Source organism: Oncorhynchus mykiss, chromosome 7 (assembly GCF_057628025.1).
Source record: "Oncorhynchus mykiss isolate SJ-2025 chromosome 7, ASM5762802v1, whole genome shotgun sequence".
NCBI lineage: Eukaryota > Metazoa > Chordata > Actinopteri > Salmoniformes > Salmonidae > Oncorhynchus > Oncorhynchus mykiss.
In genome coordinates, this window is record NC_143028.1 from 44090857 (window position 1) to 44105331 (window position 14475).

The 14475-nt window shown below is 43.8% G+C and overlaps 1 protein-coding gene across 3 annotated transcripts in view; it reads right to left on the reverse strand.

The window, feature by feature from the left end:
- LOC110527961 (chemokine-like protein TAFA-1) overlaps window positions 1-14475 on the reverse strand; it is a 280252-nt gene that overhangs the window by 30336 nt on the left and 235441 nt on the right. For all 3 annotated transcript variants that reach the window (XM_021609612.3, XM_090241105.1, XM_090241107.1), the window contains exon 3: window positions 6457-6597. In XM_021609612.3, the coding sequence (XP_021465287.1) occupies window positions 6457-6597 (141 nt within the window). The remainder of the gene's footprint in view (window positions 1-6456; window positions 6598-14475) is intronic.

The window sequence follows — 14475 nt, forward strand, 5'->3', positions numbered from 1 at the left end:
GCAAAACTTATAGAGACATACTGTAACGGTTTTCTTCGTGAGAAGGAGAGTCGGACCAAAATGCAGCGTGTAGATTGCGATCCATGTTTTAATGAACAAACGTAAAACACGAATCAATGCAAACACTACAAAATAAAGAACGTGATGAACGTAACGAAAACCTAAAACAGCCTATCTGGTGAAAAACACATAGACAGGAACAATCACCCACAAACACACAGTGAAACCCAGGCTACCTAAATATGGTTCCCAATCAGAGACAATGACGAACACCTGCCTCTGACTGAGAACCATATCAGGCTGAACATAGAAATAGACAAACAAGACATGAAACATAGAATACCCACTCAGATCACACCCTGACCAATCAAAACATAGAAAATACAAAGTAAACTATGGTCAGGGCGTGACAGTACCCCCCCCCCCAAGGTGCGGACTCCGGCCGCAAAACCTGAACCTATAGGGGAGGGTCTGGGTGGGCATCTGTCCGCGGTGGCGGCTCTGGCGCTGGACGTGGACCCCACTCCATGACAGTTTTAATCCCCCTCCTAAACGTCCCTAAATAGGTTACCCACCACAATGATAACATGGGACAGAGGGACAGCTCGGGACAGAGGTAACTCGGGACAGATGGGTAGCTCAGCACTGAGAGGAAGCTCAGCACTGAGAAGAAGCTCAGCACTGAGAGGAAGCCCAGGCAGGTAGTAGAAACTACCAGAACCTGGCTGGCTGGCGGTTTCAGCAGATCCTGGTCGGCTGGCGGTTTCAGCAGATCCTGGTCGACTAGCAGATCTGGAAGAATCTGGTCGACTGGCGGATCTGGGAGAATCTGGTCGACTGGCGGATCTGGGAGAATCTGGTCGACTGGCGGATCTGGGAGAATCTGGTCGACTGGCGGATCTGGAAGAGTCTGGTCGACTGGCAGATCTGGAAGAGTCTGGTCGACTGGCAGATCTGGAAGAGTCTGGTCGACTGGCAGATCTGGAAGAGTCTGGTCGACTGGCAGATCTGGAAGAGTCTGGTCGACTGGCAGATCTGGAAGAGTCTGGTCGACTGGCAGATCTGGAAGAGTCTGGTCGACTGGCAGATCTGGAAGAGTCTGGTCGACTGGCAGATCTGGAAGAGTCTGGTCGACTGGCAGATCTGGGAGAGTCTGGTCGACTGGCAGATCTGGGAGAGTCTGGTCGACTGGCAGATCTGGGAGAGTCTGGTCGACTGGCAGATCTGGGAGAGTCTGGTCGACTGGCAGCTCCATGCTGACTGGCTGCTCCATGCTGACTGGCAGCTCTGGCTGCTCCATGCTGACTGGCTGCTCCATGCTGACTGGTAGCTCTGGCTGCTCCATGCTGACTGGCTGCTCTGGCTGCTCCATGCTGACTGGCTGCTCCATGCTGACTGGCGGCCCTGGCTGCTCCATGCTGACTGGCGGCCCTGGCTGCTCCATACTGACTGGCGGCCCTGGCTGCTCCATACTGACTGGCGGCCCTGGCTGCTCCTTGCAGACTGGCAGCTCTGGCGGCTCCTTGCAGACTGGCAGCTCTGGCGGCTCCTTGCAGACTGGCAGCTTTGGCGGCATCCTGCAGACAGGCAGCTCTGGCGGCTCCTTGCAGACTGGCAGCTCCTTGCAGACTGGCAGCTCTATGCAGACTGGCAGCTCCATGCAGACTGGCAGCTCCTTGCAGACTGGCAGCTCCTTGCAGACTGGCAGCTCCTTGCAGACTGGCAGCTCTATGCAGACTGGCAGCTCCTTGCAAACTGGCAGCTCTATGCAGACTGGCAGTTCTGAACAGGCGGGAGACTCCGGCAGCGCTGTAGAGAAGGAAGGCTCTAACAGCGCTAGACAGGCGGGAGACTCCAACAGCGCTGGAGAGGAGGAGGGCTCCGACAGCGCTGGACAGGCGAGGCGCACTGTAGGCCTGATGCGTGGTGCTGGCACTGGTGGTACTGGGCCGAGAACACGCACAGGAAGCCTGGTGCGGGGAGCTGCTACCGGAGGGCTGGGGTGTGGAGGTGGTACTGGAAAAACCGGACCGTGCAGGCGCACTGGAGCTCTTGAGCACCGAGCCTGCCCAACCTTACCTGGTTGAATGCTCACGGTCGCCCTGCCAGTGCGGCGAGGTGGAATAGCCCGCACTGGGCTATGCAGGCGAACCGGAGACACAGAGCGCAAAGCTGGTGCCATGTAAGCCGGCCCAAGGAGACGCACTGGGGACCAGCTGCGTAGAGCCGGCTTCATGGCATTAGGCTCGATGCTCAATCTAGCCCGGCAGACATGCGGAGCTGGAATATACCGCACCGGGCTATGCACCTGCACTGGAGACACCGTGCGCACCACTGCATAACACGGTGCCTGTCCGGTCTCTCTAGCCCCCCGGTAAGCACAGGGAGTTTGCGCAGGTCTCCTACCTGGCGTAGCCATACTCCCTGTTAGCCCCCCCCCAAGAAATTTTTGGGGCTGCCTCTCAAGCTTCCATCCGCGTCGCCGAGCTGCCTTCTCATACCAGCGCCTCTCTGCTTTCACCGCCTCCATTCTACGGTAACCTTCCTCGCACTGCTCCAGCGAATCCCAGGCGGGCTCCGGCACTCTCCCTGGGTCGGCCGCCCACCTGTCGATCTCCTCCCAAGTAGTATACTCCATACTGTACTCCTCCTTGGGCTGTTCCTGTTGTTTCTTCTCCCGCTGCACCTTAGTGCAGCTACACTCCCCTGGTTTAGCCCAGGGTCCTCTCCCGTCGAGGATTTCCTCCCATGTCCAGAAATCCTTATTGCGCTTCTCCTCGCGCTGCTCCTGCCTGTTGACACGCTGCTTGGTCCGTTGGTGGTGGGTGATTCTGTAACGGTTTTCTTCGTGAGAAGGAGAGTCGGACCAAAATGCAGCGTGTAGATTGCGATCCATGTTTTAATGAACAAACGTAAAACACGAATCAATGCAAACACTACAAAATAAAGAACGTGATGAACGTAACGAAAACCTAAAACAGCCTATCTGGTGAAAAACACATAGACAGGAACAATCACCCACAAACACACAGTGAAACCCAGGCTACCTAAATATGGTTCCCAATCAGAGACAATGACGAACACCTGCCTCTGACTGAGAACCATATCAGGCTGAACATAGAAATAGACAAACAAGACATGAAACATAGAATACCCACTCAGATCACACCCTGACCAATCAAAACATAGAAAATACAAAGTAAACTATGGTCAGGGCGTGACACATACCCCAAGCGACTTACAGCTGTAATCGCAGCAAAAGGTGGTGCTACAAAGTATTAACTTAAGGGGGCTGAATAATTTTGCACGCCCAATTTTTCAGTTTTTGATTTGTTAAAAAAGTTTGAAATATCCAATAAATGTCGTTCCACTTCATGATTGTGTCCCACTTGTTGTTGATTCTTCACAAAAAAATACAGTTTTATATCTTTATGTTTGAAGCCTGAAATGTAGCAAAAGGTCGCAAAGTTCAAGGGGGCCGAATACTTTCGCAAGGCACTGTAGGTTGGAGTCATTAAAACTTGTTTTTCAACCACTACAAATTTCTTGTTAACAAAATATAGTTTTGGCAAGTCGGTTAGGCCATCAACTTTGTGCATGACAAAAGTAATTTTTCCAACAATTGTTTACAGACAGATTATTTCCCTTATAATTCACCTTATCACAATTCCAGTGTTTTAGAAGTTTACATACACTAAGTCGACTGTGCCTTTAAGCAGCTTGGAAAATTCAAAAAAATGATGTAATGGCTTTAGAAACTTCTGATAGGCTAATTGATATAATTGTATTTATTTATTTATTTAATATTTCAAGGCTTACCTTCAAACTCAGTGTCTCTTTGCTTGACATCATGGGAAAATCAAAAGAAATCAGCCAAGACCTCAGAAAAAATATTGTAGACCTCCACAAGTCTGGATCATCCTTGGGAGCAATTTCCAAATGCCATGTTCATCTGTACAAACAATAGTACGCAAGTATAAACACCATAGGACCACGCAGCCGTCATACCGCTCAGGAAGAAGACGCGTTCTGTCTCCTAGAGATGAACGCACTTTGGTGCAAAAAGTGCAAATTATCCCAGAACAACAGCAAAGGACCTTGTGAAGATGCTGGAGGAAACAGCTACAAAAGTATCTATATCCACAGTAAAACGAGTCCTATATAGACATAACCTGAAAGGACACCCAGCAAGGAAGAAGCAACTGCTCCAAAATCGCCATAAAAAAGCCTACAGACTACGGTTTGCAACTGCACATGGGGACAAAGATCGTACTTTTTTGAGAAATGTTCTCCGGTCTGATGAAACAAAAATAGAACTGTTTGGCAATATTGACCAGGAGGCCTGCAAGCCGAAGAACACCATCCCAACTGTGAAGCACGGGAGGTGGCAGCATCATGTTGTGGGGATGCTTTGCTGCAGGAGGAACTGGTGCACTTCACAAAATAGATGGCATCATGAGGCAGGAAAATGATGTGGATATATTGAAGCAATATCTCAAGACATCGGTCAGGAAGGTAAAGATTGGTCACAAATGGATCCTCCAAATGGACAATGACCCCAAGCAAACTACCAAAGTTGTGGCAAAATGGCTTAAGGACAACAAAGTCAAGGTATTGGAGTGGCCATCACAAAGTCCTATTGACATTTTTTGGGCAGGACTGAAAAAGCGTGTGCGAGCAAGGAGGCCTACAAACCTGACTCAGTTACACCAGTTCTGTCAGGAGGAATGGGACAAAATTTACCCAACTTATTGTGGAAAACTTGTGTAAGGCTACCCAAAATGTTTGACCCAAGTTAAACAATTTAAAGGCAATGCTATCAAATACTAATTGAGTGTGTGTAACCTTCTAACCCACTGGGAATGTGATGAAAGAAATAAAAGCTGAAATAAATCATTCTCTCTACTATTATTCTGACATTTCACATTCTTAAAATAAAGCGGTGATCCTAACTGACCTAAGACAGGGAATTTTTACTCGGATAAAATGTCAGGAATTGTGAAAAACTGAGTTTAAATGTAATTGGCTAAGGTGTATGTAGACTCCCGACTTCAACTGTATGTCATAGAAATTTGTCAGTCAATGACACAGTTGATGACGTGGCACGCAACCAGTAGCTGTGGAACACGCCGGCTTTCTTAAATTTAGTAAGTCAACCAAGTTCGGAGTCCTTAGCCTTAGGAGCTCAGTTCAGAACTTTCAAAAAGTTTCCTCAGTTGGTTCCAAGGATGAATTTGCTTAGCTTTGTCGGTCTCATGTGTCAGATGTAGCTAAACAAGCCAATGAAATGGATTGAATAGGGCAGACATACCCCTTCTCTGGTGTACCGTCATTCATGAAGAAGACTATGTCGTTCCTTTGTGAGGACAGTTTTTTATTTTTTCATTTATGAACCTAAGATGCCTTGGGCCATGCAATATTCAACATGGGTAATTCTCATGTCCTCAGCTGTGCATCTAAGGCATTGCTTGTCTCCCACAATCCTTTGCAGCACTCACCCAGATTCGATTTAGTCTCCAATTTAGATTGCTTTGATATTATCTTAATTGACTTCATTAGGACAGAAGAGAGTCATGCATAGAGTATATTATTTGACACTTTTGAAGTTTACCAGTAAACTACCAGAATGTTGGCATCTTTCAAGGATCGTAGACTAGTATCGAGTGGCCCTTTTGGGATACTTCAGATTATCACAGGTGTAATTATCTCTGCCCCTCTGTGTGGCCTTATCATATGTAAACTATATGAAATAATTCAATAACATTCTTTTTTTAATTAATCAAATGGGATGACAAAGCTGTTAAACATCATCGTAAATATAAAACATCAACACCCTCGGTCGTTTAATATGAGGACTTCAGCATGAAATATCCTTCATATTTTTTTTACACTGATTTATTTTACTATGTCAATATGTACTTGTTGTAAATGTTGTGGCGTCAAACTGGTGACAGTTGTGAAAAATGTCAATAGTTGGACAAGTTGCAAAGGTAATTGAAAATAGTGCCTTTGTCCTTTCATTAATTAGACTATTTTATCTTGAACAATATGGTGTATCTACATGGACAATATGGACGAGATATAAAAATGAATACTATATATGACTACATTTTTTGAAAGTTATTCAAGTAAAAATTACCTACATTTCTGCCATAGATTTTCAGTTAATTACTAAAATTACTGAAAATTCCAGTAACGTGGGTAAAATACCAGTAGCTTTGCAACCCTACTCATGTAAGAATGAGCCGCATTAGGTAGAAAGCTGTTGAAATACCTCAACGTGTTGCAGTCTCATTCAAAAGTATGTAAAAGCCAGCAATATTGTAATTACAATCAGCTATAAATGATTGTAAAAAAAAGTACCTCTACAATACATTTAGAGAACTACTTCTTTTGAGAATATTAAGCCATATGTGATATTAAAAAGTGAAAAACATGCTATGAACATGTCCTTACCATCCACACAAGAGGGTTTGTTGCGTGTCGTCCCGGCCACCTTTCCGGGTAGACAGGAGCACTTGACGGTCTGGGAGCGCTCCTCGATACGGTTCTTATTACAGCACCGGTGGGCTGCGATCACCTCACACGTCCCTCCTTCTGAGGACACACACAGAGGGACAGAGACACGTGGTTAGCCGACACATGGAGCTGAGGAGTTTGGTTGGTTAATTACTGTGGAACATATACTACAACGTCAAGAGTAGGGTTGATGTTCGATGATGTTTGGTATATGTACAAAATGGTGTTAGAAATGAAATAGATCCCTGATGTGAATTCTATATAGAACAAATGATCGACAGTGTGCTATAAAAATACATTGTACTTAATAGGCCCATAATGCTTCTTTTAATTAGCTTCTATGGTTACTCACTCCATCTTTTTAAATGGCTACATTTATCTAAGGGTAAATACCTTTCTGTTGTTTTTAACAACCTGAACTTAATTAAATCATGAGTTCATATAATCACATAGTACACATTGTAAAAATACTGCTGAAAATAAATGTAAGGCACATAACATGCAATTACTATGTTATCCTCTTCACCACAGCATGCGCTGCAAATTGCCCCTAGAGGCATTTAGATGATTCTAATTTGACTCTCAGGGTGTTTCTCAATCCATTACAAATCCCTCCCTGATGAGGAAAGCATGCTCTGCTCTTGCATTAATGTGGCTCTCCTTGCATCCCTGAGAGCCTGCATATGATAATCATCTGTTCCAGTAGGTTCAGGAGTGAAGGCCTGGAGAAACGGAGCAATTAAATCTCCTTATTACAACACACACCAGGCCTTAACCAGGCTGACAGGGTTAAACCAGCCTCCACTAACAATGGCTCTTCTACAGAGGTGACATCATTTACAACAACTGCAGCACAATGGACCTCGTCCTGAGAAAAGAGGGTGTCAAAATAATGTGGAGGAGAAATGTGCCACTGATGGGTCAAAGTAACAATAGGGATCACCCTGGGGAGCGAGGGGCTGATGGAGCCTAGGGACGTCCCTCCTCTCCAAAAAATGGAGAGAGGAGAATGGAGAGAGAGGATGGATAGAGAGAGAGAGGGCAGGGGCCTGCCAGAGCACCGACTGGGCCGGTGAGTAATGAGGGAGCCACTGGAAGTGCCCCTTTCACATAGTTATAAAGTGGCGTGCTAATGCAGCCAGCGGAGCTGCAGGAGAGGGGCCCTCCATCACCGTGTGGCCCTCTCTTCACGCCCCAGGAAAAACTCTTCATCTTCCTCTGACAGCCGTCACCACAGACACCATCGTCCAACAATTAAACTGGAGCTCACAGAGGAGAGGAGAGAGGGATGATCAGAGGGAGAATAGGTAAAAGGGAACCAAAGAACTTTTCCTCTTTTGTAGCAGTGTGATTTTCTTCATGGTGGTATTGCATTTTAAACATGCTGGTAAAATCGTTATATTGTCTTATTGGAGGATGACTGTGTGAACGTTTGAAGTTGCTGGATCTTGAAAAAAATATCTGAACTGAGCTTGATAACACTTTTCTTTTCACATTTTCATCAAGGTCTGCTATGCCCAGACCACAGGCAGAGAAGACTGGGATTAAAAGGAGTACATTTGCAGTTATGTTGGCCACCGCTGTCCTGCAGAATTAATGTCACTCTCCACAAGCTTAGTTTTTGATACAGTATATCGGGCCATGAGGCATAACACAAACCATAAAAGTGAGGAAAGAATCCCTTGAGTGCACTATATTTAAACCCCAAAACTCACAATATGTTGGATTTATTCAATATTTTACTGGTAGTTTCCTGCCTGGAGACATGCTTTCAAGCCTGTTGTAGAGGCAGCCCTCACAAAATGCCCACCTTCAAGTCCTGACTACTTAGGGAATATTTATCATGCTCCCTGGCCTTTTGTCGATGTTGGTCAAAAACCACAATGATTCCATCAGACTCCTAAATTCTGAAAATGCATTGCTATGAGGAATCAATTATTCTGTCAATAAGAAATGCAAACCGGTGTGATGAACATGTACCGGGGTCCCCTCTTCATTTGATCACTCTGTTGTCACAGAGCATTTTCAAGGTTTAAAAAGGCTTCTCAAGTTTGTAATTTCCACTTAAATATGTCAGACTTGATTTGCCCTAAAGAAAAATGTATCAACTCTTGCAAATATTTCCATTATTTATAATCCATATAATTCACATGTCCTGTTGCTGTAGAATTATTTTTCTGATGTGAGAAACTGGTCAAATTAATATTGGATATCTGTATGAAATGAATTTCAAAGGACATTCAAAGAATATGGTATCATCTCTTCTTCCAAACTCATCTCTTCTATCTCACCTCCATATGGGATATTTGATCAAAACATAGGACTTGCGTGTGTGTGTTTGTGTATGTGTGTTCTTGCATTTGGGCGTGCCTGTGTGTATGTGTATCTGAATGCATGCGTGTGTGTGATTGTGTGTGCGTGCCTGTGTGTGCACGCATGTGTGTATGTGTACGTGTATGCGCACGCATGTGTGTGTTATTTAGCTCCAGACCCTGGGGTGAGATAAGCAGCTCTATGTCCAGCCATCAGCCAGGTGGACATTAGAGCAGTTAACTCAGTACCATCTGTGCAGACAGAGAATGTGAGCAGTACAATAGACCTGATCGGACACCATGGGGCCAGAGGGGAGTGATATGCAGAGGACAAATGGGCACTTGGACAGTACATTATGCTGTCCTCATACAGTACACCTAAGCTCACTTGGACCATGTCAGCATGGGGCTAATACTTATCTGTTATGTTTGTGTGTGTGTGCTTGCATAACTGTGTGCTGCATGCCTGTGTGCTGCATGCCTGTGTGTGTGCGTCTGTTCCTGGCCTGTGTGTGCACATTTGTGTGTGTGTCTGTGTATTTGTCTTTGTGTATGTGAATGTAAACAAGGTGCACTGTACATGTATGTGTGCATGCGCGCGTGCATGTGTGTTTGATGGATGGACGGTACACAGGCTGTCACTCAGCTAGAAGGGTTTATTCAAACAGGTAAGATGGGGTAGGTGGTTCTGCTTTCTACCCTTTGGTGGGATGAGGTGAAGGGCATCAATGAGAGCATCGACTGGTCATTTTTCTCCTCGGAGCCCACAGTGACAGCAGTCATTAGGCGACTGGTTTAGGTGATTATGTTTAAGGAAATCAATTCTTCATTGTTTTCAGCTTAGCCCAACGGCCAATTAAAACCCCACTAACGAAGGAGCGCTGGAATATGAAGAGAGAGAAGAGATGAGAAATGGAAGCTTACAGATCAGAGTCATTATTCACAGTAATGAATTAACCGCTCATGTTTAAAAAGCAAAGAAACCCAAGTTTGAAAGCAGTAATAAGGTAGGATTGGATGTGTGCTGCATGGTGTGTATTGTATACACCCACGCATATGCACATTTAAGTATGAATCTCCTATGGCAACATCAGATGAAGAGAAAACTCACTGGAAAGAGAAGGAGCTTTGTGTTTTGACACTTTGGGGGACAGGGGTGTGCGGGCTACCATCTCCCCTCTCACTAAATCTGTCCAGTTCAGACATTGAGACAATAGCACTGTTTTTGTCTATGTCAGTGCAGAGATAACAGAAATGTTTGATAAAAATGTGTTTTTTGGCAGAAAAGCCTTCTGGAACATGTGAACTTTCATGTTCCTTAATTACAAACTTGAATTCCATCTGTAAATACAAATACAATTGTTAAATTATGAGCTTAGTTGGTTTAGCCATGGAAAAAGACTGGAACCTTCCCGATAGCCATGATTGGCTGAAATAATGGATGGGCTGGATATGCCGAGAGATGACTTTGGATTGGTCTGCCATGTAGCATGCTTCAGTCTATAACATGACCTGCTCAGTATGTGTAGGTAATCCTTTCTAATGTGTCTTTTTTGAAAGATTTCCCAAAAAACTTCAAAGGTTTTGCTCTCCACTTTCTGAAGGACCAAGTTTTGAAATCAGTGGAACACCCGGTGGAAGCAGAGTATGACAGCAAAGGAGATGGAAAAAAGATCTGCCGTTTGATTGTAAATATGTGGAGTGAGTTAAAAAGAGAACACACAAGCTTTTTTATAAAACACCTGTCTCTGGATTACATCTTCAAAATAAGGGCAACCATGGCATCTGTGACAGAGAGGGAGAAGCATTCATCCTTGTAAAAGAGTCTAGCTAGCAACATTTTAAGATATTATATTTCTAGTTTTGTCAGAAACAGTCATTTTCATGCAAGTTAAAGCGTACTGTTAGCTAGCTAGCTAATGTTAGCAGGCTGGCTCGCTAGCTAACATTATGTGTATGATGTGTAGTAATATTATTTGTTTCTTAGAGCCATTTGCATTATTACCACCAGGTACAACCCTAAATCTGTAAACAAGGGCATCCTCATAGACGCTATCCTGACCAACTGGCCCTCCAAATACACCTCCGCTGTCTTCAATCAGGATCTCAGTGATCACTGCCTCCTTGCCTGTAACCGCTACGGGCCCGCAGTCAAACGACCACCCCTCATCACTGTCAAACGCTCCCTAAAACACTTCTGCGAGCAGGCCTTTCTAATCGACCTGGCCCGGGTATCCTGGAAGGATATTGACCTCATCCCGTCAGTTGAGGATGCCTGGTCATTCTTTAAAAGTAACTTCCTCACCATCTTAGATAAGCATGCTCCTTTAAAAAAAATGCAGAACTAAGAACAGATATAGCCCTTGATTCACTCCAGACCTGACTGCCCTCGACCAGCGCAAAAACATCCTGTGGCGGACTGTAATAGCATCGAATAGTCCCCGCGATATGCAACTGTTCAGGGAAGTCAGGAACCAATACACGCAGTCAGTCACGAAAGCAAAGGCCAGCTTTTTCAAGCAGAAATTTGCATCCTGTAGCTCTAACTCCAAAAAGTTATGGGACACTGTAAAGTCCATGGAGAACAAGAGCACCTCCTCCGAGCTGCCCACTGCACTGAGGCCCCCCCCCCGCAGTTACTCGCCCAAGCCTCCCCAGCTTCTCCTTTACCCAAATCCAGATAGCAGATGTTCTGAAAGAGCTGCAAAACCTGGACCTGTACAAATCAGCTGGTCTTGACAATCTGGACCCTCTATTTCTGAAACTATCTGCCGCCATTGTCGCAACCCCTATTACCAGCCTGTTCAACCTCTCTTTCATATCGTCTGAGATCCCCAAGGATTGGAAAGCTGCAGCAGTCATCCCCCTCTTCAAAGTGGGAGACACCCTGGACCCAAACTGTTAAACACCTATATCCATCCTGCCCTGCCTATCTAAGGTCTTCGAAAGCCTGCTATGCTTTATCTTGCTATGCTTTATCAGGTCGTAGTTGTAAATGAGAACTTGTTCTCAACTAGCCTACCTGGTTAAATAAAGGTGAAATAAAATTTTAAAAAATAAAAAAATAATTAGGTATTATTAGGTAGCTAGCTAGCTAACATTTTACCCTAGTTGATTAGCTACCTGCAGATTCACACAGGATAGTAACATTATGAGTTGGGATTATGGTTCATTGTTTAGCTAGCTAGCTACATGTCTAAATAAAAGACTCCACTATGCAAGTAACCATTTCATAGTACCATTTATACCTTCTGTATCCTGTGCTTGTGACATACACTACCATTCAAAAGTTTGGGGTCACTTAGAAATGTAATTGTTCTTGAAAGAAAGGCACATTTTTTCCCATTAAAATAACATCAACTTGATCAGAAATATAGTGTAGACTTTGATAATATTGTAAATGACTATTGCATATTTTTTATGTAATATCTAGCTTACAGAGACCCATCATCAGCAACCATCACTCCTGGGTTCCAATCGCACGTTGTGTTAGCTAATCCAAGTTTATCATTTTAAAAGCCTAATTGATCATTAGAAAACCCTTTTGCAATTATGTTAGCACTGCTGAAAACTGTTGTTCTGATTAAAGAAGTAATAAAACTGGCCTTCTTTAGACTAGTTGAGTATCTGGAACATCAGCATTTGTGGGTTTGATTACAGGCTCAAAATGTCCAGAAACAAAGACTTTCTTCTGAAACTCGTCAGTCTATTCTTGTTCTGAGAAATTAAGGCTATTCCATGCGAGAAAATGCCAAGAAACTGAAGATCTCGTACAACACTGTGTACTACTCCCTTCACAGAACAGCGCAAACTGGCTCTAACTAGAATAGAAAGAGGAGTGGGAGGCCCCGGTGCAAAACTGAGCAAGAGGACAAGTACATTAGAGTGTCTAGTTTGAGAAACTAGACAGTTTTTGCAGCTTCATTAAATAGTACCCGCAAAACACCACTCTCAACGTCAACAGTGAAGAGACGACTCCGGGATGCTGGCCTTCTAGGCAGAGTTGTAAAGAAAAAGCCATATATCAGACTGGCCAATAACAATAAAATATTAAGATGGGCAAAAGAACACAGACACTGGACAGATGAACTCTGCCTTTGGATGGTGTATCAATACACAACATCACTAAAAGATAGAGGTTTCCTTCCTAAGTCAACTTCTCATGGATTTCACCATGAGGCCATTGGTGACTTTACAACAATTACAGAGTATAATGGCTGTGACATGAGAAAACTGAGGATGGATGAACAAAGTTGTAGTTAATCCACAATACTAATTGACAGAGTGAAAAGAAGGAAGCCTATGTAGAATACAAATATTCCAAACTTGCTTCCTGTTTACAACAAGGCACTAAAGTAATACTGCAAAAAATGTTTGGGGCAAATCGAATTTAACACCTTACTGAATAACAGTCTCCATATTTTCAAGTAATGTGGTGGCTGCATCATGTTATGGGTATGCTTGGAATAATTAAGGATTGGGCAGTTTTCAGGATAAAAAATAAGCAGACTGGATCTAAGCATAGGCAAAACCCCAGAGGAAAACCTGGTGCTTTCCACCAGACACTGGGAGATGCATTCACCTTTTCAGCAGGACAGTAGCATAAAACAGAAGGCCAAATCTACACTGGAGTTCCTTACCAAGAAGACAGTGAATGTTCCTGAGTGACCTTGACTTAAATCTACTTGGAAATATATGGTAAGACCTGAAAATGGACTTCTAGCAATGATAAACAACCAATTTGACAGAGCTTGAATATTTTGGCAAGAATAATGAGCAAATGTAGCACAATTCAGGCTTGGACAGCGTTTAGAGACTTACCCAGAAAACCTCACATTTGTAATAGCTGCCAAAAGTGCTTCTACAAAGTATTGACTCAAGGGTGCAAATGCTCATGTAAATGAGATATTTCAGTATTTCCTTTTTACAAATGAGTAACATTTTCCAAAAATATGTTTTCACTTTGTCATTATGGAGTATTGTGTGTATATGGGTGAGAAAACCCTCCAATTTAATCCATTTTGAATTCAGGCTGTAACATAACAACATGTGACCTGTTTCTGTAAACTAAGCGTATGTCGCGGGGTCACTACTTCACACGAGAGCCATTTGGAGGTAAACTTTTTTTTTGAATAAAAATGTGTTTTTTTGGCAGAAAATTCCTTCTCGAACATGTGAACTTTCATGTGCCATAATAACAAACATGTATGCCATCTGTAAATACAAAATAAAATTGTTAAATTACAAGCCTAGTTGGTTTAGCCACAGAAAAAGGCAGCAACCTTCCACTAGCCATTATTGGCTGAGATAATGACTGGGCTGAACATGCTGAGAGATTCGTTTGGATTGGTCTGCCAAATAGCACGCTTCTGTCTTTTTGAGCTGGTCAGTATGTCTAGGTAATCCTGTCTAACACATTTTTTTTATGTATCGGCTAGTAAAACTGCATAAACCTAATGTCAAGTTAAAATGTACTGTTAGCTAGCTAACGTTTGCTGACTGGCTTGCTGGCCAACGTTACATGAACGCTCTCCACTTTCTGGAGGACCGAGATTTGAAATCAATGGAATTCGAGTATGATAGCTAAGGAGATGGAGAAAACACATGTCTCCTGATTACATCTTCAAACTAAGGGCAACATGGC